General features: G+C 42.0%; 1 protein-coding gene across 2 annotated transcripts; it reads right to left on the bottom strand.

The window, feature by feature from the left end:
• Positions 1-1,294: 1,294 nt before the first annotated feature.
• PAK6 (p21 (RAC1) activated kinase 6) lies at positions 1,295-27,694 on the bottom strand (the record flags this gene model as incomplete). Of its 2 annotated transcripts, XM_084286934.1 has the most annotated exons (9): positions 1,295-1,462; positions 3,422-3,556; positions 4,244-4,369; positions 4,564-4,690; positions 7,568-7,701; positions 7,981-8,472; positions 11,583-12,200; positions 16,720-16,928; positions 27,607-27,694. In XM_084286934.1, the coding sequence occupies 9 exons, from the start codon at positions 27,692-27,694 to the stop codon at positions 1,295-1,297; spliced, it is 2,097 nt and encodes a 698-aa protein (XP_084143060.1). The 2 variants fall into 2 exon arrangements, with proteins under 2 accessions (XP_084143060.1, XP_084143061.1); XM_084286935.1 differs by lacking the exons at positions 3,422-3,556; positions 27,607-27,694 and having other exon boundaries at positions 16,720-16,923.
• Positions 27,695-27,951: the final 257 nt, after the last annotated feature.

Below are 27,951 nucleotides of genomic sequence, written 5' to 3'. Positions count from 1 at the left end.
TAAGACTATATTCTTAAGACCTCACGAAAGTGCACACCATCACTGTACAACGTTACATCCTGACCTAGAGTCCAATTACCTCAACTAACTCACTGATCAGAAACTGTATCATACAAAATATCTAAATCTATTTAAAAATAACAGAGAGCTGCTTAGACAACCAGAAACCTTCTGAACATATCAGCAAAGGGGTGGTGGGGAAGGGGATACCAATTACAAAACATACATCAAAAGTTTCCCTTCTCCCCATGTTCTGCAGCAGCAAGTAGGGGAGATGAAGGCTGAACAAACAGCCTCACTGTGAATGTAAGTATCTCTCCTGGGACATGCAGGACAGCTGAAATGTTTTCATTCTGTCCCCTAAAGCATTCCCAAAGTGCTGCCCCACATTTATCTCAGGGCAGCACTTCTTGGCCCCTCTTGTGAGAAAGGACTCAGAAGGAAAGCTGCCTGGAAACTACAAACAGGAACAAGCTTCCTCAGAGTCTCCATTCCAAACAGCACTGGAGGTGTTGCATATTATGAATTTTCAACCACAAAATCCTGGTGGCAAGAACAATTGTCTTCACAGAGTCTACTCTGAGGCCTGCCTCCAAGGGTTTCCCCTCCAAAAGTTTAAGATCATGAAATGGATTCAAGACTGACCACTAAACCATACATATTCCTCAGCAAAAGAGAAGCATGTTGACGCAAGAGAGCTGTTTGAAAACAAATATGTACATATCACATCTGCTTCCTAGGAAAATATGTACAGTGTTCTAGGTCCATGTTTAACTGAAGATTAAAATCATCTGTGGAAAAAGTCTCAGAAGAGAAAAATTGTTAAGTCTTTGTGCATTGTTGGACAGTTCAAAGGCATCTGTGCCCCAAAATGTACATTTAGGTCAGCTCAAGACTCCAGTGTACAACTAACAAAACAAAGATCACATTTCTAACTGGGAAATTTTGTTCCAGTTCAGTAGTCAGCAGCCCAGGCTTACAGGAACTTGCAGGCATTCAGATACACAACCTCAGACTCCGCATAAAAATGCCATTCTTTGGAAGAAGCAATCCAGAAGTCATGAAATACCTGCTTTATTCTTGAGACATACTTGGTCTCATTAGGAACTAGTACATATTGATTGTCTTCAGCAAAAGAGAAGCCACAAAGGCCAAGACTGCAAGGACAATATTCACATTCATCCTGTAAGAAGATCACTGACAAGTTCTGAGCACCATTCCCAGGACAAGACCGCCTGGTCTGTTGGTTATTTATAAGTGTTACTTTTTCCTAGTATTTTCCTCTTACGTGAAGTCAGCAGGTAGAGGTACGCTTTCTGTATTGCTGGATAAGGGGAACCAAGCACTCTGGAAGTCCTGTCTGGAGCAAAAAGGGGTGATCCAGAAGCTCTTGTGCCGTTGCTCTTTCTAGCGGTTCCCGGGTCAGCATCCTGTCCAAGAAGTCTCTCAGAACTGGGGAAGTCTGTGAAAAAGCAACCAACCAAGTCAGCAAGATAAAGGAACGAGGCAACAGATCAACTGACAGCAGGTTGCTGCAGTGGGTTTACTTAAAAAGGACCCGTGCAATTCAACTTTGTAGCCCTGTTTTTGCACAGAAACATAACAGGAGACAGCATGCTTTTTATGGAATAATGGTAACAACTGTCTGTCACCGGTAGGCACGTTTACAGGCTGCTTGTTTTTAAGGGGGCACACATCTAAGTTTATCTTGTTTCCCATTTTGTTATTCTTTTTTGCATTTCAGCTCAAAAATTCAGCAGATTTCCTGCAGCACATTAACTTGGGTGTGAAGGGTTGAGCAATTCCTTCTTGTACTAGGCACAAGAGTGTGGAAAAAGTACTTAAATGTAGGTATTTAAAATATTTTAAAAGTATTTAAATATATAACCCAAGTAGGATTTGAGAACCTGGAAACCTGCTGCTGCTGCTACAAAATTCAGAAGCTACAGAGCAGTGTACCAAAAGAACTGAATGACCTCAGCTGGACTGTCCTTTAAAATACCGGTATTGAGGCCAGCTGAGTCACTACATTCAAGTACCACTGAAAGGCTCTGCACATCTCTTGCTGGTAGTAATCCTCTGTCACATTAAAACTGGATAAAAAATTAACTTGGTGCATATTTATTTATTTTAATGCCACTAATTACATCCATTTTAGATTGAGGGCACTTTTCTTGCTCTGGTTAACTTAGTAGATCACAAAATACTGTTCACAGTGAGGCACAGCTTATTTCATGAGTGCTTTGAACAACCACTGTGATTGCCAGAGGATGAAGGCACAACACAGCTGAATGCCAGGATCCAGCTTTTATCACTCTGTCAATACATCTACCCATGCTTTAGCAAACCAGCAGAGATTATCCCAGGTGGTGTCTGTTTAGTCTGTTGCACCCAATGCTACAGCAATTGACCCCAGCGAACCATTAACTGCAATCAAAATGCAGCAGCTGTGGATTCAGCCCTCTTAGCTCCATGCAGACAGCAGGGAGACAGGAGGATGGCCAGAGGCCTGTCGATCCAGAGGTCTGCTGGAAGCCAGCTTGCTTCCCAGGAAGAAGTGGAACAGAGCAAGACTATGAACAGCTCTGGCTCTCACAGCTCATGGTGGGGTCGTCTCACCCATCAAGGTGTGTGATCCAGACCAGAACTGGCTTTACACTACCTAAGCGGGTCCAGAATGTGACCTTGAAATTTCAATTAGTGTTGCAAAGGCAAATAGGAAAGACAGCAGCTGTTGATGTTTGAGTGTATGCTGTTAGTTCAGCAGCCTACTCTGTTAAATAATTCAGTTTTAGCAGCTGCAGATATTCTGATTAATTGGAAAGGCCGCATAGCTTGGAATGCTGCAAAAGCTATTTGATCTTAGAGGCTTGGACTGAAATGAAAAGAGGATGGCTCTAAGTGATGACTAAAAGGTAATCACTGCATTTCTTATGTCACTACTAGTTTTTCAGAAGAAACCATGAGGCTGAGTTAATCTTCAAAGCAGCTGCAGTGTCCCCCACGAGCTGCTGTCTGTTTTGAGCTCTCTTGCTCTGACCATAACACAGCCTCTGCATTCCCAAAAGCTGCTAAGCTGGAAACTCTCCAGAGCAAGGATCCTCCTAGTTGTTTCCCTAGAAAATGAGCTACTCTATTTACAACAGCAAGATACCAACTATTGCCTCCACCAGAAGCAGCTTTGATTTGCATTATTAGGTTTATGCCCTAGTGACTTCACATTACCAGGACTGTTTCCCAAACCAGCCACTAGCTGTCAGCAGCAGCTTGCATCCACTGAGGCAAAGAAGGTCCAAAGAAGTTCCCCAAGAAACATGTTCTAGCAAGACCGTTTTCACAGCCAGCTCTGCAGGGAACAGCTGGTATGGATGTTTCCCCGCGATAATCATCAGGTTCACAAGTGCTTTGCCGGTATGCTCACCCTGTGGAAATTTTTCAGTTTGGGAGGAGGACTGTCACGGAGTCTTTTCATTGCCTGGACCGGAGAATCACTAAAATAGGGGGGTTCTCCATCCACCATCTCTATCACCATGATTCCCAGAGACCAGATATCCACCTGTGGAAGCCAATGTTCCATCAATACACAGCTCAGAGCAACAGGTCCTCACTATGCTGCTTTCACAAAGGCTACAACACCCTTCCCTTGACAAACATTACTGAGAGTGTAAACCATTGACCCACTTAATGCTACTGGATCCCTCACTGAAGCTTAACAAAGCCAGCTTTCCACTTAGGACTGATCCATGCCGGTGTTGCAACATGCAAAGGTCTGCAAGTAACTGCTTGTGCTACATCTGGTCGGTCGGTAAACAAAACTAATCAGTCTGCTGCCACCTGCCCATAATTTCAGAGCTCCCATTTGTGTCTTCCCTGCTCTCCTCCCCACCCCTCACGGCATTGATTGATTTACTGATCCATATCACATTACAGGCTGCTCCTTGCTAACATCTGTCTACACTACAGCATATACAGGCCTATGCCAAGCTTCAGGTATAAAAATAGAGTAAGCTTACACCTTGTTCCAGGAAGCTGAATGTGTTGTTCTTTTTTTTTTTTTTTTAAAACTTTATTTATTTTTATTGCTTTAGGTCAAATGGGTATCATCACAATCAAATCTGCAATCATAGTTATAGTTCTATTTTAAATAGCTCCTAGATGCTTTTCCTGGAGAGCCTAATGTTTAGTGTGACACCTCAAAATATCATTTGCTACCTCTTCTGATATTAGCAAAGTGGTGCCTTACCTCAGTAGTGTATGGTACCCTTGCAATAACTTCTGGAGCCATCCAGTAAGGAGTACCTACTAGGGACTTTCTTTTGGGTACATCTTTACTGATCTGAGCACAGAAACCAAAGTCTGAGAGTTTGACCTGTGCAAAGAGAAAAACAACAAAACTTTAAAATAATTTCTAAGCTATGTGGAGGGAAGCACCAAAGATAAAGAATACAAAAGGAGTAAGAGAATGAGGTATAAAAAAAGAGACTGAGAACAGAAAGGAAATAATGAGACAAACTAAGGCTACAGCAGCAGAAGAGAGAAAATAATTTTTTGGAGGAAACCTACCCTTCCATCCAGTGTCAACAGAATAGAGTCACTTTTAATGTCTCGGTGAATGACCCCCTGAGAGTGAAGATATGAAAGAGCCTGCAGCACTGATTCACACACTGTTGCAATTTGCTCTTCATTTAGCCTGAAATTAAGGACATAGGTTTTTAACTGCATTATACTCTTCTGTGGATAGCACTAAATCACAAGTCCTGTGTAAAGGCACTGTACAGTTTTGAAGCTGAGCCGCAGGTAGGTATTTTGGTTCCCCATGACCATTACTCTTTCTTGTTCTTTCTATTCTTTTACAATTGTGTTTTATTGTTGAAAACATTTTTGTCTTGACTAGCAGCTTAAAGCTTTAATAAGTCTAATTCAGAGAAATCACATTTTAAATCTGGTATCTAAATTCATCAAGCAACATACTGTTTCAAACAATTATGATGCGTAAGACTGCTTCTTCATGCCAAGATGCCACAGGAACTGTTGAGACAGCTTCTTACTTTTAAGCACATATAGTGGAACTTGTTCACAAGGCCTATTGTGCAACTTTATGCAAAAAGGATCTAAACAAGTAATTTTATAGAGAATGGGGGAATTCCCTACAGATTTCATGCAGCTAGACATCGTGGATAGTCTTACACCTAACTAAAGGTAGCACAAATAGGGGGAGATGCTGTCATTCCTGAATTTTATTAATGCTAGCACACTGTGTATGAACACCAAGAACCTGATCTTCAGAAACTCCTGCTGTGTGGACTACCAACACAAGAACCTTCAGGATCAAATCAAAGTTTAAAAGGGCAGAACTGAGAATTATTTCCTGTAGCTGAGGCCAATGCCAATGGTTTCTGCACACGTACACCGAGGAATGCTAGAAGATATGTACTTCAAAGAATCACTGAAGGCCCCTATTTGAGTACTTTTGATTCTCAGCCTGTCTCTAGCAGTTGTTTCAAACCACTCTTATTTGGGGGCATGGAAATGATAACTCTTCAAATCCATGTCAGCAGGTAAGACTGAGGAAAAAGAGAGCTCAAAATGTAGAACTGTGCAGAGCACGCAACACTTTCTGACTAGGTAAGAGCAATTTCTATACATTTAGGAAGGAGGTTGCACCATCACCTGAGAAATTCATATTTCTACTGCTTGGTTGGTATTCCACATCTCATTCTACCAAAGTGACCATCTGACCAGGACACTGCGTATTTTGGCTGCACTGTGCCATGCCTATGTCAGAAATGTATCTGAAGGATGGCAGGGGGCTACTTTACCATTACAATTTAAACTCTGAAGAGAGATGGACAAACACTACCCCAGTACAGAACCTAACCTATTTAGAAACAGTGCTTTTTACTTTGGATATAGCATGAGCTATAAGGAAAGCCGATACTCTTCATAGCTTTGTGGTTCTAGAAGATAAAAAGAGGTATACTTTCAGCCTGTAATGTAAGGAATTTGGTTTCAGTCAAGTGACTGCATAGTGTAAGAGAGATTACTAGGGGATTAGCTCACTCCTGGAGATGCAAATCAGTTATCACCTTCAGCAAGTATTTAATGAGGGGAATGACAGTGTTTTCCTCCCTCTGAAAAAGTGATAAAGGCTTGCAGCTTACTTTTGATAAATGTTATGGTTTTAACAGATCCTGTTTCCACTATGTGGAAAAACAAGTATTCATTAAAGGGTTCGAAGGAAGGCTTTGTAAAATAATATCTGTGCTGACATCCCATGATGTAATTCTGTCTCAATGGTGGATACAGACTACATAACCTTCATAACCCTTTCTAGAATATGTTTTTTTTGTTGTTGTTGTTTGCTTTGTTTTAAATTATAGTTCTATTGGCTCTACTAATACCAGCTATGAGCTACAAGAGTTTCACTGGCTCTGCAATGCCAGGACTCAGCACTTTTCAGGACTAAACATTCCATTTCCTGTTCAGGAGCACATACAGGACTTTTAGTGAAACCTTGGTTCTCAGTCCCTGAGACATACCTCTGATCAAAAAATTGGAGGGCTGGCCAGATAAGCATTTCCGAGACATTCCTTACAGGTGTGGTTGTAGAGGATACAGAGGACAACATGCATTCCTCCCCCCCGCCCCCCCCAAACACATCACAGGTGCACATCCAAAACAGAAAACCCAGCAAAACAAGATATATGCCTTAAACCCACCATAAGATCAGTAAAGGTCAGTCAAAGTACATTAAGTGAATTAAAGGCATACTACAATTTTTAAAAATAAATACAATTAGCATTAGCAATACTACTTAATTGTAATCCAATTAACATTCTGAATCTTCTAATAGAGGAAAGCTCATTCTACAGAAACTCTTGGTCAGTCTTTTCTTTGGAGTGCCCTGTGCCAGTTTACAGCCATTTCAGGACTGCTCAGAAGCTGGGGGAGGGCAAGTAAGACACAATCCTCAAACTCATCACCAAAACTTTTTGTGAGTGGGACTCTGAAGAGGGCATTTGAGAACAATTTCTTTGCCCTACAGAAATGCTTTGGGCATTAATGGATATGAAGTGGTGTGGATACAAAAACAAATTTAGGAGAGTGTCCAGTAGTTGCTATCTTTAGGCAGTGAAATTTGGGAAGGTACCCAGACCTCAAGGATCTGCTGTGCTTCCCCCGAGAAGTTACCCACAAATTCTACTTTGCTAAGGTTGTACCATGGCAAACTATTTGCACATTCTTTAATAGTGAGCTTCCTGGTCAAAATACAACAGATATAATAAGCAATACTTTTTATGAGTACTGTGTTTTACAGGGGAGGTTATCAACGAGATAAACAGCGAGTATCTAAAGAGATCAGTATGGTAACAAGTTCCCTTCAACACCAGAAGCAGATCTGAATGCTTCAAGTGGATGACAGTTATGAAGCGCAGCAGTTTCAGGGCACTGCAATCACAAACATCACAAGAGCTCTGAGGGAAACTGTTCTTCCCAGAAATCTCCACTCTGCTGTCGTCTATGAGGTGGACACACAAGCACTGATGCTTTGGGTTTTGCTTCGTACCTGATCTGAGACACGATGTCTGTGAGGGCTCCCCCCTGCAGGAACTCCATCAGCACCCAGAGCTCCTCTCCCACGAGGTAGCTCTTGTACATCTCCACTACGTTGACGTGTTGATAGTCCCTCATTATCACCACCTGTAAAAACACAGGGAATGACTGACCACCATGCCACAACTTATAAAATCTAATCCCATCTACAAAGCAAATACATGTATGTGGAACTCTATGAGTACAATGCAGTTGTCTCCATCCCTGCAGTCATTCATTATCTTAGTACTAGTATAATTCTGTTAAAAAGAAGATGTCTTCTTCCACACACACCCCCTTTTTTTTTGTTTGTTTTGTTTCTTAAAACAACATTTACTGTTACCATGGCTTTGTGGTGGACAGAGAATCCCACCTCTCTACGTTTACCTCATTAAAAAGGAGCTCCCGGCGCTGCTGCTTTCTCAGGTCCATCATTTTCACTGCCACCTGACGCCCTGAGTGCTTCTCTCGAGCAATGCAGACAATACCTGTGGACCCTTCGCCAATCTTTACATAGTTCTCCAGCAATGTCCGGGGATCCCCTTGGTCCACTACCATCCTAAGGGCAGCTTTGAACTGCTCATGAGTCACAACCACTGGGTCTTCACTGGCCAGCTGCCCTTTCACGGAAGAGTCCTGGGGAAGGTGAAGGTTGCTGGAACTCGTCTGAGTCTGACGGTTTCTCGGAGACCCTGCTGGTGATGGCCTGCCTTGGGGCACTGCGATCGCCTTCTCCATTGTTGGGGATTTCTGGGGAGTTCCAGCTTCCGAAATCATCCTGGGGAAGTCAGATGCAGGCTGATCTGGTGGAAGAGACTGGGCTTTGGCTGCGGGGCTGTGGGGTGAACCCCATTGCTGGGGTCTGAAGAAAGCATTAGGCTTTGGGAAGAACAAATATGAAAGCAGAAGAAAGAAAAAATGCTGGTTAGATTAAGCAGCAGGCATCAGCTGCATCTTACGCCACTCTGGCCTAATGCATTTTGCAGCAGACAGAGCGCTCTAGGTTAAGAGCTCTATGTTCTTGTCTCCAGGCCTGCCCAGCATATGCTGCATGATTAGGGGAAGCCACATGGTTGGTCAAGAATCGGCTACAGGATGGATGTGATGCTTTAAGGACCTCCAAAATACAGCAGGGGCTCTGTTCTCAGAGGGCTAGATATCAGCTCATGCTTAAAACAAACAAACCCACCCCCCCACACACACATAGAACCAGCAGCCTGCTAAAAAGCATTCCAACCTTGCCACCAAAACTCAGGGGCAACCTGAGTTGCAGAGAATTTGAAAATCCTTTATCCCTCTGGTCCTCTGATCTTTCCATACACAAAAAGAAAGGATTTCTGCCAAAGCTGTAAATCACTTTGATGTCTTGGCCTAATTCCCTCCGGGTAATTACACTCTGCCTACGGAAAACTCTCCCTGCACTTTCCACGGGTACCTGCCGAGCATTCCTGTTGATCAGGCACAGAATTAGCTCTCTGTTTTGGGAAAAGCACAACCAACCAGAACAGCTGCGGATGGCCAGGGCAGCACGTCAGCTGCGCAGAGCCACCTGCCACATCACGGGCTTACAACCGATCTCCGATGATCTGGGGTTAGCAGTGCTCTTTCCTGAAGTACTCGAGGCTTTTTGGAGACCTCCCACTCAAGTACCAAGCCAGCCCAACCCTGTTTAGTTTGAGATGTAGTAAGATCACAGCCTGCAGTAACATGGCTTCAGGGAATGCATTCCCATGCTAGCAGTACACATCAGTCTCCCAAGAAGGAAAAATCTTGAATCTTGCTCAGACTCACCCTCAAAATGCTGACTAATTAAAACACCTAACAGGTTAGGTATAAAATACATTATACTTTGTCATACTTAACTAATAGTGGATCTGACAACGTAGCGCTTCAGAAAGAGCCAACCAGCCACTCATATTATGGGACAAATAAAAACTTCAAAGCAACAGGCTTTTTTGCTCTTACAATCCAGACAGAGTGTTAATAAAGTTAATAATATGGGCATGGGAACTGAAGATTAGCAGCAGAGAAATTTTTAAAAGAACATTCATTTTCTCTCAGAAAATATTCGTGTAGAGCTTAATTACATCCACCTCGCTTTTTTAAAATCAAGGATTTCTGAGAACAGTAAAATCTGCATAAGCCAAGCATATGCACACAGCCCCTGAACGTTTGATTTAGCAGGTCCTGGCACCGTGGTGCTGGAGTGCACAAACTGCCTGTCAGAAGTTACTTCCTCTTCATTTACCAGCTCCACCCCTGCAGTTCTGTGGAGACATGCTCATGGCAGCGAAATATCTATTTCCCAACTCTTGTTTTGTCTCAGGAGGGAGGGAAAAAAAAAAAAAAAAGTTTTTATATAACCTAGAGCAGGCAAAAGGGCACAACTCGCATGCAAGCTCACACATGTTTGTCTAACCACACTAAGTATTATTTCCTGCTCTGGTTATTTGACAGCCCCTGTACACACGTTTGCAGTCGCTGGACGTTTTGATGTGTCACTGCTCTCCCACTTCTCCCCCCATGCTAGGCCAAAAGGAAAGGGCCCTCCACCTTACCGTGGTGACCACTGGCAGCCTGTCAAAGCACGTAGCCCCCCATTTTCAGTCAGATGTCCCCTCTCCATTTCTTTTGCAATTAGACATTTCTTAAATGTCACAGCTGCACACCATCATCTCCATTTGGAAGGGAGATTCCAGATTTAATCACTGAAGATAAACAATTGCCAGTGACAGTACAGATCCTTCATTGAAGCAGAGAGATGGACTAGATAACCTCAAGGTCTCACAAATAGCTCGAGTTCAAAACACACCCAAGCACGTGCACGCACACGTGCTATCTGGCCAGTAACCTCTGCTCCTCCTTGTGAAAGTGCAGAGGCATGGAAAAGACACTCTTGCCAGAGAAGAAAGAAGAGGTTAGTCCTCCTAAGTACTCATGGACAGGCCTCCAGCCAGTACAGATCAGCCTAGAGTCACTGAGACAGCATATAAGTATGGTTTGTGCTACAGAAAAACTGCATTCCTCCAAAACGCCACTCCCTCAGGAAGGGAATCTACAGGGAGAAGGCTGCGTTGGAAAGCCTTGAGCCTGATCCTTATGCAAACTGCAAGTGTTCCTGCAACAAGCTGGGCTGGAGCTTGCAACACTCATTAGAGCAATCCGTTTTGTTGGGCCAATGGTTCCTGTCATCTTCCTCTGAGTTCAGGACTCCTCATCTGCAAGAAATTAGCCTGGCCGAGCACCAGCACAGCACAGCCTTAAAAATGCTCAACAGCTGTGCAAGGACAATGAGTGCTAGGTTAGTCTGTGATGAATTAGAAGGAATGGCCTGAAGGGCTGTATTTCCTATCTAGTAAAAGGACCTGGAGTTTTTCTCATAGATTAATAAGTGAGTCACTCATTCAGGGTAGCTTTCCTGGGGGAGACGTAGCTATGAGCTGTCCCATCTGCAGCAAAACCCAAGTCAGATTTCCTGTTTGACAGTACTGTGGGTGCTGATACAAACATTCCTGTTGTAGGCAAGTTGGCAGATAAGCTATAACCACCAGACTCCACTGAAGTAGTCGTATTTTGCACAGGCAAAATAATACATTCCTAATGTAAATTATGGAAATTGCACAAATAGAAAAAGCACATTTATGTTAGTATAAGGGTATTTAAGTTATGCCTTTACAAATACAAAAGGGCAAAAATTAGTAAGTCCAGTGTCTCCTACCCACCCGACACCCCTGCATGTACAGCTTCACTAACAAGGCTTTCCGATGGAGATTGTGCTGCTGTTTTGAACTATGCCTAGCAGTATATGCTGTGAAGCCTAAGAGTATGTGTTTCCTCCAGCCAGGACTATTTTGATTCCAGCATTAATCACAACAGTAACAGCTGGTTGTGCATTGTTTGCAATTAAATTTGTTCTGCTGTTTTAAGTAACCTCTGGAACTCTAAAGTTAACACTGCATTCATCATTTAAAAATAAGGAATAACTGTACCTTTATATGCAGGGAAGGGCCTGACTTGTTTGAGCTGCTGGAGGAGGGGAACACACTGCGTAACAGCCTCCTCTTCAAGCTGTTCTCCCTTGATTTGGAGCTAGGGCTGCCCTCTCCTGAGGGCCTGGAGTTTGCTTGTCGTACTAGACAAGGTTGAGGCCAGCACTCTTCTGAGCTCTTTTTTCCCATTTTGTCACTCTCCCCTGGCAGAGCAGGCACGTGCTGCAGACCAGAGGCGCGCTGGAGGCAGCTGCCATCAGCACCCTGGAACTCCGAAGGCCCAAGGGACTGGGCTTTCATAACCATACCATTGGGATGAGACTGTCCATCCAGTCTGGGTTTGTAATCAGGCCACATAGTCTGCCTCCGGGTCACCTTGGTCCCACCATTGCAATTGAGGTAGTTTCCATATCTGTCTGCCCAGTCTGCTTCAGGGCTCTGAAGATACATGTCTGGGGGTCTGTCTTCCCCCAGGAGCCCAAGGGACTGGGCTCTCCTCCTGCTGGTGGGGCTCCTTCCTCTCAGAGTGTTGGAACTGATGGCAGAAAGCTTCTGGATATCGTTGAGTATCCCAGAGATATAGCCTTCCACTTCCACGGTGCTGCCCCTCACCACTGTCTGTGAAACACAGAAAATGGGGGAAAAAGTCAGAGATTTACAATTTGAGGTTCAGTTAATCTTGACAAAGTTTAGATTTTGTCTGTCTAGCCAAAGCAGACCCAGGGAATTTAGTAAAGTAAGTTAAAAAATAATGATAATAAAAGGACAGAAAAATTTAATTTTCCTTTACTGAGGGAAAAAAAAAAATGAATCATTGGGTGACATGCTTATTTAACAGAAGCAGCAGTGCTTTCAGCCAGAACAGTGAATCCTGCTGCTGCACTTGCATCCTAAAGGACAACCTTAGAGCAAAACTGGGTGTATTTAGTACTCCCTCCTGTGCCACACTACATCACTAACTTAGGCTCAACAAGCTCCTGAGAACTAATAGTCCTCCAAAGAAGTTACAGCATGCCGCAAGCTTTATCTGCATCAATCACCTTGCCATTCCAGGATAAGGTTCATCACTCCCCTGTACCACTCTCAGTACCATTGTAATCAGCATCCCTTAGTCTCGTTGTCTACTATTTTTGCTAATGCATCTTAATCTCAACCAATGAATACCACGCTGTTCCAATGCTGTATTTCTCCTCTGTTCTGCCAAGCTATTATAATTAAAAATGATGAACAAAGGGTCACACCAGCTCACAAATGCCTTGTAAGCAAGTGATGGAGAACAAGGCTTCCATCCAAACAAGCAACAGCACTACAGAAGTAGGACACTTGAAGCTGTCATTATATTACATAGTGCTCTACCTTGTTTATTCTAGAACTGAAATGCTTACAGAAGCTTTTTTAGTGCTGGAAACCAAAATGTTTTATTTCTTCATAGAAATTTACAGCATAGAATCGCTCCTGCACTTTCATGAATCTCTGCCTGAGGAAAATCCTTCCCTGGAGTGATGGCAATCTCCTGTTTGCTAACTGAACTCTGGGGATCTTCTAAGGATGCTGAATTAATTACACCAAGCCTAATATTTAGCTCATACAAAACAGCAGCTCCAGTAATTTCAACAGAATGCCACCACAGTGCATGAAATGCACCTGGCTTGCTCAGTGTCCGGGAACAAAAGGCAAAAGGGAAAGATTTTGTCAAACAAGGTGAAGAAAGAATAATCCAACTGATAACACTGCACACACAACATCACCTGCAGCTGAAAATTCTGCTCTTCAGTCCTGTTGTAGCAATATATCTCACCATATACATGCACCTTCCTCTGCAGCCCAAGCTGCTGTCAAGTAAATAACATGCTGAAGGCACTAATTCCTCAACTTGGTTCCATCATTTTTGCACAAAAATTGGTAGGAAAAAAATGCCAGAAATAAAGATACTCAGTCTTTTAAACTTGTCATTGGGGTGGGAAGAGTCTTCATTCTAATTCATCCTTTAGAGACTTAAGACATATCAGGTTACTTCAGTAATGTACTCAGTTAAGAGCACAAGATCGTAAATGAGTCTGAGCAAGGACAGATGGAATGTTCATGTCCCTAAGTAACACAGCCCTCAGCAGGATGCCTCCACACCCTTGCACAGGGAAGATGGGAGAGAAGGAGGCCCTCCTCCACAGCTCACTGATGTGCTCAGTGTTTCTACGAACTTGGGAAAAGAATAGCTCAAAATAAAGTTAAAAGAAATCTCAAGAAGCCAAATAGTCCAAAGTAGAGGGACAAAAATCATTCCAGAAAGGACTTCTGTCCAGCATGTTCACAAAATACGAAGTCTCCAAGAAAAGATGCTGTTGCCTTTTCAGAAAATCCATTAAATTGTTCACCTTATATTTTAGATAAAAACATCTTAAAATTAGACTAAGTCACACCTGTTGCACTTCCAACCCATTAAGTCAGTCCTATCCCCTGTGGACGGTGAAGATACGAGTTAGCTGTACTTTGCAGTCATATTTAAAGACTGCATCAGATTAATGAATAAGCATCTAAGTTTGAGGCAAACCTATAGGGAATGCTCTTACAGACATCATGTCTTACTGACCAAGATCTAAAAGTGATATTTTTAAAAAGAAAAGTGACCATTTACAAGCCACAAACAGTACATGTCAAAAAACAACAATAACAAAGAAAAACATACACACTATGAAAGCTGAATCCAGAACCTTATGTATAAGGGCTCAGCTTAACAGGGCCAATTAGCACTTACACACACACACAAAAAAAATAAAAATAAAAAAATCTTACTATCAATCTTACTATCGATTGGTATTATTGAACGGGAATTTGTTCAAGTGAAGTTTAACAGGAATAAATCAACTATACAATGCAATCTAAAAGCGTATTTGCACCTGGACTTACTGGGCAAAAAGAAAAAAAAAAAGTATTCATTTAAGAGTCTTTTGCAGTTTTTAAAGACTATTAGGCATTCTAACCATGTTCTCTTAAAAGTTTTGCAACTTCTTCTTGCTTTTACCATCTACAGATATAAAAAGTCATAAATGAAAGTACTGACCAGTATCAGACTCAGGAAAAACTCCAGTTTCTCCACTCTGTGGTCATTTCTATATTTGATAGTGATGCCTCAAACTATTCCTTGAGTATACTTTTCCTAAATACTTAAGAAAAACTTAAGTTTGCTCTGGGAATGTCATAAGTAACAACATCAAGAGCCTAACTCAAGATGTAGGAGAGATCCATCATTTCTCCCTGACCCAAAGCCTGTTAACTTGTCATAGAAGGAAATTGGGTTGCTTGCCATGATTGGCTTGTTCTCGATAAATCCATGCAGGCTACTAGCTACTTCCCTGTTATCTTCTAGGAAGTGATTGCAAATAGATTACTTGCCTATTTGTTCCAGTTTCTTTCCGGGAATTGAAATTATTCTGACTGATCTGTAATTCCTTGAATTTTATTAGGCCCAGCTGACTTGAAAATATCTAACTTATCTAAAAAGTCTCATGTGTTCTCCCCTTATTTTATCCTGAGTTCCTATCCTTTTGTGCTCATGTTGTTAGCCAACTGATCACAGTTAACCTTTTCCTGAAGAAAAACATTAAACATTTAAGAGTTCTCAGTGTCATCTGTTATTAACTTTCTTTCACAATGAACAGTGAACTAATTCTTTTCTTCATCCCCCTTCTCCTCCTCCTTAGTGTACTTGTGATGTTTCCTTAGTGCTCTTTATATTCTCTGAGAATAACATCTCTCTTTGTGCCTTGGCCTTCCAGTTTTGTCCCTACATAAATTTCTTTTTTATTTGCCCGTTATAAATTGACCTAGTTTCCACTTTTCTGAGCAATCCTCCTGCAGTTTAAGCTCATCAGAGAGCTCCTGATCTCAACAAGTTGGTCTCTTATTACACATTTTCTGTCTTCTCTGGATTGCGGTTCTGTCTCCTACTGCATTTTGAACCTCAAAGCAGATTCAGGACACCACAAAACAAAGACAATACCCTTCTTATTTTACCTGTTCTTCCTGAACAAGCTTTTCCCTTATAAATCAGCATTCTGCTGGAAGATCCTGATGTGCCATTTAAATCGCAGGTTCGGTTTTGCATTACTACTTGTGTTATACTAAAATGTAGTCCCATTTAGTCTGTATTTTAGGCATCTATACACAAAAGGCTAAATATATTCATCAGATAGACAGCTATTTTCTTTTAAGTCCCTCCTGAAATCCAAGTAGTAATATCTCTATTTTACAACATACTTTTCACTTTTTAGGCTCTTGTAACATTCTTCTAACCAAGAACAAAAAGTTCCCACAGGCTAGCAAGACTTTAAACACTGTAATTCTGTCACCATCTTTCATTCCCTCTTCCAAGAGGCCATCGTGAATCTGCCTCTCTTCACACGCCAGGTCCCTGCAGACATTTATGAGCATACAGTCTCCAGATGACCATTATGAACCGCCATCCAAGCAAGACAACCATCTAAATTCACCCATCTGCAAGGATCAGTAACCTCTTCCTCCTTACTGAAGGACTTGCTTTAAGGAAATTCTCCTGTTTACTACGCTACACTTTCTGTTAAAACTGCTGGTTTATAAACCCTTTTAGCCTAAACCCAAGTATAGTCCTGCTCCCCGTTCTCTCTCATTCACTGAGACATCCACGAACTGCAAGCTACTGCTACCCAGCTCTCTCCCACTCAGGCTTCCCTGTCAACTTAATTACCAGCCAAATTTGCTCGCCCACGAGAATGACAAACTTGCTAAAACAGGTCTCTCTACGAACTCTCCACTTCCCTGTACAACAGCTGAATATATCCGAGTCCCCGTCAGCTACCATGAGAGCTTTCACAGGTCCCTGTTTCAGTGACAGGCAGCCAGCTGGTTATTTGAACAGTGACACTACTGCAGCTAAGGATACTGATGTCCTTATTTCTGATGAAGTTACTATCTCCTCAAAAAAAAAAAAAAAAAAAATTAAAAAAAGCAATGTTATCAAAGCCCAGACCACTGCCATCCACTGAACTCATTACAGACCCCACCCTGAGCCCTTCTTGAGTATACATGGGGTTCTGGAGACATTAACTCAGCTTGGCTTCCTTCCTAGCCCAGGGAAGAGGAAAGAGTAGTCTTCCTTTCTTACCTTCATAGGCTGGAGTTGCATCCGGGTGATCCTTGAAGGGTCTACCACCGGCTTGGGGCGCCTCAACGTGTCTAGAATATTCTGCCATTGAGGTGGTAGGCCCACAAATTTGCCTTCCTTTGGGTCAAATGAAGTGTGGACACGGTGCTCAAAGTTCTGCGGAGCTGATATCTCAGGGCGTTTCTTCTTCTTCTTGCGGAACATGGTGCCTGAATCAGAGATGGCAATGTAGTCAGTGCTCTTGAATGTCTAGATGTGATCTGCTCAATCAGTAACATCACATTTCGATAATATCAGTTAAGTATATTGCATTAAAAACATTCTTCAGTGACAAGCACTTGGACAACAATGGAGCTGACAAAATTATCTGCTCTTTACAGATGAGGAAGTAGAAGCAATAGTAGAGCAATGGCTGGTGCAAGAACACCTACCAGATCAATAGCTGAACTAGGACTGCTGGTGACCTTTTTAGTTCTCTCTCCACTGTGAAACAGTGGTTCTATTTCAGAGGGGAAAAAAAGGGATACCTGTTATATCCATAGCTGAACTCCTCTTTATTTCTACACATTCATTTTGCCTATCATAAAAAATTGAAATACATATAATAGATACACATTTATATTTTACTAGTTTCTACTTAGATCGAAGGTTTGGCTTTAGAGTCCAGCCAGTTAAGACAATATTGATGTGCTACAAAACTGGGCTCGGGTTGTCCTCTCACTGGTTATTTAAGACTACTACAAGTAAGTAATACACGTTTGAGTCACATTTAAAGGCAACAGAGTTGTTGTCAAAGGAAGAGCTGCCCAAGACAGATTTTGAATCTTCATTTTTCTAGCATGGAAGCAAGCGCTTTTGAGAGAGAAAGGAAGTGGTAGTTGGACACAAAATTCTGCCAGCAAGTAGCTGAAGAAGGTAAAATGAAAAAATTAAGATTCCTTTCCCTGGAGGGCTGAGAGATACAATTTGTGTAATAGTCCTTACAATTAGAGCAAGCCAAAATCAGCTAACACTTAAAAATATCCAAACACAGGAGATGTTCAAAACCTCAATTTACATCCAAAAAAAGAGATGTAGATAAACCAAAAGCCAAAAGTTTTAGACTGTTCTGAAACTGGGAACATATGGAGGAAAAGAAAGAATCAGCACTCTGCATGTGATCACTTAACTCCAACATGGGTAGAATAAAATACAGTGGGACAGGACAGCCTGAATAGTTGGAGAACTGCAAGGGATGGGCACAACTTCTTCAGATAAGACAGACAGGGAAGAGATGAGGTGAAGGGATGTTACCCTTTCCAGGAAGAAACAGCTCAGAAGTAGGGAGATTTTCTATGGAGAGCCAGGCTTTTCACTGAGGTGTGTGGTGAGAGTCTGAAAGATGAGTCATAAACTGAAACAAGAAAGGTCCCAACTGGGTAGATGGAAAAACTTTTTCATGATCAGGGGAGTCCAGCACTGGAGCAGGTTGTCAAGACAGGCAGAGCAGTCTCCATCCTTGGAGATTTTCAAGAACAGACAGGACAAAACCCTGAGCAACCTGTTCTGATCTCAAAGGTGACCCTGCTTTGAGCAGGAGGTTGGACTACAAATCTATTGAAGTGGCTTCTCCCCTGAGTTATTCTATTATTCTATGAAATGGTTTTATGACTCTAAAGTTATAAGTTTCTAAAAATGTAACTTGGAATACTTCTGTAATAATTGGAATATTTCTGTAACTTTCCACTCTTGTGGAAATATGTTTAATGGGCAAATGACAGTTCTGTGGATGCATTGGACCAGGTGTGCTCCAGAGCTCAGCATCAGGATGGACTGAGTAAGGAGATTCATAAGAGATTAGACAAAGCAGACTGCCAAAACACTTTAGGTACTTTAATGCTAAAGCTTTCTAGTCTTTCTAGTTTGGGAATAAGCTGTGCAGGTTTAGTTTTTAAAGAAGTACCTGTTCTTCCCCGTTCCTCTGACAATTTTCTGCTTACCCATCTGTACTCAGACCTTTTGGGTCAGAAAGCTTGTAGAAGGGGACTTAGACACTGTTAGTAATAAATTGTGTGAAAGTCCAGTCTTGCTTTGAACAGAGTTTATAGTCCCATGGCTATCTGAATTTAACTCCTTCTGTGGGCTTACTCAGAATAATGAAACACAATCCTATTCCTAACTTTCACTTTAGGTTCACTCTTTCTTGGAAAAAGGAGTTGTATCAGAACCCAAGTCCTTATTTCTGTCACTCTGAAGACAACACTCTTGTATACCAAATTTACATGAAACTTCATTACATTTACTGAAATTCAGTGTCCAGATTCTTAGGATATGTTCTAGATAACTGTTATACTGCTGTAGTTCTCTAAGAAATGAACCCAGATATGTTATTTCTGAACTTCTGGAAATAAACAAACCTACAGAGTTATAATTGAAAAAAAAAAAAAAAAAACAGTCAAAATCATTAGAAGGAAGTCAACTGTTCTAATCAAGTGGTTCCCATGACTCTAAATTAATAATGTTGTATCAGTAACATTTCCCCTAGGCATTCACTGGTTCAATTTAAACCAAGGTAGTAAACTACCAGTTTTTAAATACAGGAAACATACTGACCACACAACACAATTCTAGTCCATGACTTCTTATTCTATGGATTATTGCAGTTTATCAAGCGTACAGTAATAGTAGGAGAGAAAAAGTACATTCTGGATACCACTAGGCTTGAACAACTGATCTCCAAGTTTAATCGTGCATTAATATTAGCATCTGCCTCTCACTAACATATCTTGAAGTGATGAAGACCACCACTTCCTTGACATCAGAAGATTTCTGACACTTGATCTTCAACTTTATAATGATCATCTTCCCCTGTACAGGACCTCAGCTTCCAACTATTTGTGCTGCATAAATATTTGCAAGGGTCAGAGGCAATGAACACATACAGAGATAACATTGTGCTGTAGACATGCACACACTCCTAGGAGTCACTAGCCTCAACTATCAGCACACCACAGGTTTTTTTCCCCACAGTGAAAAACAAATCAAATATTTTGAGTTGTTTTACTAAAAACTTGATAAGAGAGCAAAGTGCAGTCACCAGGTGAGCAATGACATTGCTTCCTTGTGCTTTTCTGAGATCCTGAAAATGCATACACGCCTGCTTGACATGGTTACCATGATCATGCAGTCACTGGAATGGGAACCATTTATGTGCCGCAGAAGAGCTTTTACACCATCTAAGCCCAGAGACGTGCAATCCATCCATGGTGAAATACAGATTTCACACATTGACAATGCCCATTGCAATCCAGAAACCTACTAAAGATGCCTCCCAGATGAAAAAGAAAGAAAATCCTAGGCAAGTAAAAAAACATGTACAAAAGAGACTGGAAGCAACTGCTCTGCCTAGAAGAGGTTTTGCAGCCAGAATAATCTTTGTTCAAAATGTGTTCTAATGGAAACCAAAGTACATCTTTACAGAGAGCTTATGGGAAGAGAGGCCATGCTCCAGATTTGTATTGCTGACTGCTCAAACGCAGTGATTCACCTCCAATGCCCCCTAGGTGCTGTGCATTAACTAATTACCAAGACTGAAGTCAAAGGGCAATTCTTTAGGGTGCAGACAACCATGGAAAGGAAAGATATTCCAACAGTTCATGGTGTTAGTACTATTCAAACCAACAGCTGCTGCTACTGAGGAGCTTTCACAGCCCCCGAGCACAGCAGGAAGTATATCTGTAGTATTATAGCCAATGCTTAAGTTCTGAATCGCTGCCTACACATCAGTCGCTACAGCTACTTGATCCACCAGAATGGGGGCATTTCCAGACACAATGATGTTACTGCTTTAACCGGTATCTTTCCTTCTCCTGCTCCAACTCTCACAGCTTCATTCCTCATCTCATCCCAATAATGAGAAGATATTCAGGGCATAGCACACGCTGTCTTTTAAGTTTGCTCTTTAATGGCTTCAGGTGGCCAGGGGTCCTGTAAAATGTGTTTTTAAAAATGCCACAGCCATTAGCATTTGTACTATCAAATGTTTTCTGAACCAGAAGAAGAATTATTCTAGCTGAACTACAAGGTTCAGAATGCTCATTTTTAAAGCCTAGGTGGTATTTTGGCCCCAAGTAGAACAGCAGCTCTACGCCAGCGTATCAGTTTCCATAAGCACAAACACCACGTTTGTGGATTTACATTAAATCACTGTACCTGTCAATCAACACCTGGAATACACTTAGTTCCCATATACAAGAGCATCCTTACTAAACCCAGAAAGCAGCATCTACTAAGTTCACAGTCAATTTTAGGGTGACTAACTGGCAGCCTGCATCTACCTTATTGGCTTATAATAGACATCTTAAAAACAACAAGATGCAATCAAGTCCAAATATAATATACTCCTGGGCATCCAATGACATTTGCTTTATATGATCAGTATCAATCTTTGATTATAAAGACATTGCCATATCAGACAGGTGGTTTAAAGGTACACTGCATTAAGATCAAATGAAATTCATACACTAAAAATAGTTATTTGAAATCCAGTGGATTGTAATAATCTGTGTAGGTTTTGCATCTCATTGAGAAGGTCTGTATTTAACCAGTCTCCTTTCACTTTGTGGTTTTCATGCAAGAGCTATTTATTTTTATTTCCAATACCCAGCTAGCGAATGTTTAAATAAAAAACATAAAACAGGCCTTTTCTAATTCAGTAACAAATTCATAAGAATATTTTATGCATATAAGATTTTGTAAATCAAGACAAACCTGTAGTTAAACGTAGACAGCATCCCTTTAATATAATAATACAAATACTGTGACACTGATATTATAATAATCTACTAGACTTTAGTCTTTCATTCACTGCTGACAACTGTACTGTAAGAAATGTCACAAACATAAATAATAAAAGTCACTACCACAAGACAAAAGCAGTCGGAGATTGAAATTCTCTCAGCGATCCATTCCTGCTGCCTGGGAAACCACGTTAGATTTTTCAACTCCAGATATAGCTGTTCCTAGATGATACAGTTCCAAAAGCTGTCACATCTGCCAGTGAGCATGAGAAAAAATCCCACAGCCAGCAGATCCAGAGCAGGGGGAGGGATCGGCTGGGAAGGAGGGGCAAGAAGAAAGAAGGGTCAGGCTCAGATGAGAGGAAGGGGTGGGAAGATTAGGGATGGAAGGGAGAAAGGGGAATCAGAGTTAGGAAAGGAAAGAGCAACGACTGGGAGGCAGGCAACCCAAGGAGCAGGGCACAGAAAAGAATCGACTGCACTGAAAAAAAAAAAAAAAAAAAAGTAGATAAACGTTATCAGGAAATGCTCATTACAACACAAGAGTTCAAACACTCAGACAAAGAAGCTCACACGCACTGTTATTTAATCTGACTTGCCTCCACCCTATGCACATTTGGTTATATACTCCATTAGTATATAGGCACTGTACTTAACTATCTACATACACTCATTCACTCACACGTACACTTGATGATAGCAAAAACAGCAGAGAGCTACTTCAGGCTCACTTGTATAGTTTCCAGTTAAAAATAAGCTTTCCCTCCCCCTCCTTGCTGCAGTAACTGAACTCACTCACACAGTGCTTATTCCACTGGTATCACAGATCTGGACGCAGCTTGCCACATTCCTCCCTCCCTGGACAAGAGATAATGCTGGGTCCCCAGGCTGAAGAAAGCAGTTCCCATGATTTCTAAGCACTCCCCCAGCAGATAATGCCAACCCACTCTAACCAGTTATGAGAGGAGGGGGGGGAGAAAAATGAACTCAGGACCTGAGGAACTGCAATATGGAGACTGGGTTTGGAGTCAGAAGATAAAGAAGATTGTAGAGAATTCACCAATTAAATGGAAAAGCATAATTCCATACTTTGCTATACAGGTCACTGTCATGTAGTACATTTCAAATACATTAATAATGGCCTATTTAGCTTGTTGTAGGCATATATTCATGCATATGTGCATGTGAATATGCACACATGGTATTTCACTGCATTCCATACCTTCTAAAATCCTTGTTTACCCTCCTAAGGTGTCTGACACGATCATTATTTATACGAAGCCAAAGAAGATGTTCATAGCATTTTGCAGACAAAGAAAAATGACAGGTTCCTTCCCTAAGGAGCTTAAAAATCTAAATGTGACTTCACGCAGCAAAGATGACAAAGGGTGAGTGAAAGGGGAAAAGAACAGGTAAATAGGCTGAAATCTGAAATGAGATTTCAGAGCACAGAACCTTGTCTCAATGACCCCTGCCACATTCATCTGTGATACTAATTTTCGAAATACAGTTTTAGGTGACTTTGCCTCCCTAAAGGAAGAACGGATGCTTGTCTGGTGTGCTATCACTTCAAGTCCTTTCCTTTAACTCCCTTCTCTCTCTTCCAGAGCCCCCAGTAGTAAAGCTATGTGTTGGTGTGAATTAGCAGCACAGCAAACTGGTAAAATGCTCTAAATCCTGCACAAACACACACATGAGCACACAGATTAATATTACATTAGAAAAAAAGCTTAGGGAATGATGTATTTGTTATATTGTTGGGTTTATTTTTGACAAATGAGAAAAAACACAACAGCTTAACATTTTTTGCACTGCCTCCGCTGAACAGGGTCTACAGCCTATAGTGCTGCCTCTTTCTCCCCCGCTCCATTTCTTTACTCATAAATTAGGACTAAAACCTGAAATACGGTGAACGCCTATATGCTAAGCTTGTTTTGGATGCTGCTCAGTGACATATTTCTAGGTGTGTTTTAGCTATAATACACCAAATTTGTTCTGGGACATATAAAAGCACTTGCAAAGGAAAGACCTCTTGAACTTTCTGAAACCGGTACAGGCATGTCCCAAATGCTAATGGACTTTTTCCCCTGACAAATAATAAAGCTTCCCATTATTTACAGTCTCCTAGAAATCCCAGCTAAAGTCACTGTCCCACTGTGCCAAGCTCTGAAGACAGTCCCCACCCTCCAGGGTTTTCATCTATAGAGACAAAAGGTAAGGAAAAGGAATTATTATCCTCATTTGCAGATGAGACAGAAAAAAAAATGACTAGCCCAATTTCTTCCCGGCTATGTCTAGGTTAGCAAACCTAAAAGAGATTCCAGGTATGTCTCCTGGCTGCTTTTTAACTACATATCAAGGCCAGATCGAGGTCCAGCACACCCTGGTGTCCACGGAGAAAAAATATGGGTGCACAGCACCATGGGGAGCTAAAACATGTTCTGACCACTTGTTTGATCTTGACGCCAGCAGGTAGGTCTAGACACCATGACAAAAACCAGAAACACAGACAGAAATCACACCCAAACCTCAATTGCAATCTAATGCCTTCATTAGAAGATTAGCCTTTTCCCATTTGTGTTTGGTTTGTAGGAGGGTTACAGCTAACAAATACCACCACGGCACCAAAAGAAGGATGTAGCTCATCTCAGCCTCTTTACCCAAGCCAGAGAGATGTATGCTGCAAGTCATAAGGCTGAGACATATGTCACTAAAACATTGATGAATTGTTTTCCTACCTTTCAAACACTTGATGTAGCTGTCCTCTTCTGGATGTACAAAGCCATACAGCACTGCACCTCTTTGACACATGCACACGTCACTGTTCCATGTCCACAGAGTCACTGCATTGTTTCAAATGGTTTTACAGGTATTACTTTGCCACAAAGGATGCATACGTGGTTAAAAGCAAGTGGCTGTAGTTATCTGTTAATCCAGAACACCAAAGAGCTTCAAGCTTGGATATAGGGCTTCAGTCTCCACTCTCGTGTGCTAGATCCACTCAAAGTCAGCGTAAAGATACTACCAAGATTAGAATAAGAACATTTTAGGCTCTGTCTGCAAAAATTCACATGAATAACAACATCTCATCTCTCAGACAGAAGGTTATGTTGGGACAAGCGAAAGGGGCCCCATCTGGCATGCTGGGTCACGTGGCAAAGGAGGGAGCCAAGGCACTGGGCTGCATCTGGGGAACAGGCTACTTCAAGCACATCACTTCAAAACACCAGGCGCCACGTCCTGCGGTTCTGTCTGAGCACTGTAACCCCACTGTGCTCCTCTGTACCATGTCATGGGTCACAGATCCAGCTGGGTTGCAGGAGGGAGGCCATAGCCGTGTGTTGCAAACACACGTGATACAGGCTTTACTGTACTCAATTCAGGAGCAAAGCATGAGTCGAACACTCGCTGGGCATGGCTGACTGCTTGCAAGCACACCTGCCCCTGCAGGGGCACTGATGACCACACACATCCCAGATCACGCTCCTCACTCCAGCAGCATGGCAGAGGGCTGGCAGGGTCACTACAGTGATCCCCAGACCACCCGCTGGCACCACAATGTAAGAGTTAAACTTCCTTCCAAATAACACTAAACAATCTTACTCCCTAGTTATGATCACTATGTTCTCCTAAAGTGGGATGTATAGGTATTAAGTTGCAGGCTGTTGACAGCAATTAGTGTTATTCCCATGAGATAACTGATGAGAAAGCTGCAGCCCAGGCAGTGGGCCCCAAAACATGGAGACAAGAGGCCAGCTTAAACCCCAGAGCCTGGCTGTCTCTCAGCACCTTACTACTCACTACTGCCACTAACCAAGACCAACAGATATGGAAATTTAAATCATAACAGACAAGACTTCTCCTAGGGAATATCAGCTATTCTGCTTAGTGCAGAAAGGAGAAAAAAAAAAAAAAAAACATGCTATGAGTATGAATGTTCACAGTATTCCATATGTTAAAACCTAAGGTGCACTCATAACACAAGTAAATATAAATAACTATTGTCTACAACTACACTCTGTTCATCAATAAATTACAAAGTAATCTAATTACTAACACTATAAATTAAAATGGCTCTGCCCTAGGGTAAATGTAATTTCCTGAGATTTTTCTGAGGGAAATAGATTCCAACTTTAAGTCTGTCATCACCCTACATTCACATTACCTGATCAGTCTCAAACTAACATGAGATCCCAGTGCATTAGTCCTCCAGCTACACAGTAATTCTCCTGCAATTTTTAGAAACCATACCAAGAAATCCCTTAGAAATGAGGCCTAAATTAGCCAAGTCCTGATTCTGTACTCCATTGCACCGAGTCTATGCCTTGGAAAGCAAAGAGGCAAGAAAGCTGATCCCCTAACCCAGAGTCTCCTGTAGCAAGATCTGAAAGTTTCCTGCATTTCTCCAGCTATCAGTGCTGAGCAGGACAACATATTGGCTAGCCTTCTGCTGCTCTTGCTGACTTCAGAGCTGATGCCCTATATGTGCAGAACTGATCGGCAGCTCTTAATGAGATGAGACTTCACCACAGTACCTCAGTCAGTACCTCAGGAGAACGTGATGTGCAATGCATAACTTGGAACCTGGCTGAGTTTCTAGCTGCAGGTGGAGTTGGCTAGTCCATGATGTTTTAAGCAGTTTGAACAAAATATTTTAGCTCTTTTTTCTGCTCGTGAATTTCCCTGAGCACATCAGAGAAGTAGGTTAAAAAGTGTTTTTAACAGAAAAAATCTAGTCTCTAGTCTCTAATCAGAGAGGAAAGTCGAACTTCCTGGTGTGTGCTTCTCTTTGTGAATGAAAATAATTTTGTGACCAAACAAGATTTCATGTTTCATTTTTGCAAGCCTTGTCAATAGGTCCCAGGATATTCTTTCCAGGTGTATACGTATAACTAAGGCCATACTGGCACCCGTCTAGACCGAAACAACCCCTGCACAGGGAACAGACTGTCCACCTTAAAGCACAGTTACTAATCCAGCCAACTATTTGTTGATAGCTCTTTCCCTTATTTGATCAGCTGTCTTTGTTACTGGATACATAATCCTCTGCTCACACTTAGCACACAGGATGTACATACCAAGGTGGTTGTAGAATACGAACATCATTTTACAGCTTCATCATGCCATCAAGAATGAGACTGTTCAAAGGGATTGGACTTGAGAGAGAGCCAGCAGCGTTCCTTTCCCCAGCAGCTCTGGAGGGGCATAGCTGCTTGGATTTTACCCAAACACGTAATTTTCAGCAAACACCTCTTACTATATGTGCATTCCCCAGCACCACCTGAGAACTTTCACTCACCAGCCACAAACTTCTCTTCCGATTTTTTTTTGGTGTTTTTTGTTTGTTTGTTTGTTTGTTTGGGTTTGTGTTTTGGTTTTTGTTGTGTTTTGTTTTTTATTTTCAGTGCTGTGTCCCCAAATACATTAAGGCATTAAAGTCCTGGCAAAGAAGAAAATACATGTATCAGCAAACATTAATGGATAAGACTACTTTCTGCAGCTGTGAGATGAAATTCTTGTCTGTATATGTTGGCTACCACTTGGCAAAAATAATCAAGTACAAATGCCCAATAGGATAGTAACTATATAGTTATACAGTAAGACTTATAGTAATTTAAACTGGAGGAAATCAGCCAGCTTTCAGATAGCCAAGACACACATAAACTCACACACACACACCCCCACACATGCGAGTACTACAACATAGTGTTTCAGTAGGTGTACTGAAAAGCCCTTGGCTAGCACAGCAGCCAGAAGGTCAGGAATACAGACACGAGGGGTTATAACTGGTGAGCCGATGAGACTTCTTCAAAGGTATGGTAAGGGTCCTCACAGATACAGGACTTAGGAGGAGATATTGCTATGTCTCGCATAAAAGCAATGAGCATGCATGTTCCTGACGTGCTGTCTGCTTTCCCAAGCATCACCCAGAGTAATTTTAACCCCTTCTTCACCCCAATGCTTTAAGATCATCACCCAGCAATATTCAACAATGTATTTTCCTCCCCCCATTCCCCATCATCTTCACTCTCCATAGTTTACACTACCAGATCCCAGAGACATCGGCCCATCTAAAAGACACTGGAAAGCAAAAAACACAAGATCTTACTGGCAGTCCTGCTGTAACAATGCCGGTAGAGGACAATTCCAAGTGAGAGGAGAAAGAAGGGTCTGCAGGGAAACTCTCCCACTGCCATGCAGCAAAGCCGATTGGAGGACGGTGTTGCTGGGCTATAGGAGTAAAGACGAAGTAAACTCCTTCCCAAAGGAATCCAGCTCCTGGTTTTTCTTCCCTTCCAGAACCATCCCTCGAGAGAAAAAATTGTATGACCACCCGGAACCGTTCGCCTCTCACTTTGCCCAAGGCTGGCATTGCCAACACACGTGTGATCGTTACGCTAGTTCCTGGCAGTGGCGAGGCTGAGCTCTGAAGGGAAGGGGTTAAGCTGTAGCA

Source organism: Netta rufina (genome assembly GCF_964035555.1).
Source record: "Netta rufina genome assembly, chromosome: 5".
Lineage (NCBI taxonomy): Eukaryota > Metazoa > Chordata > Aves > Anseriformes > Anatidae > Netta > Netta rufina.
Note: the sequence above shows the minus strand (reverse complement) of the source record. Positions and strands in the feature narration are given on the sequence as shown.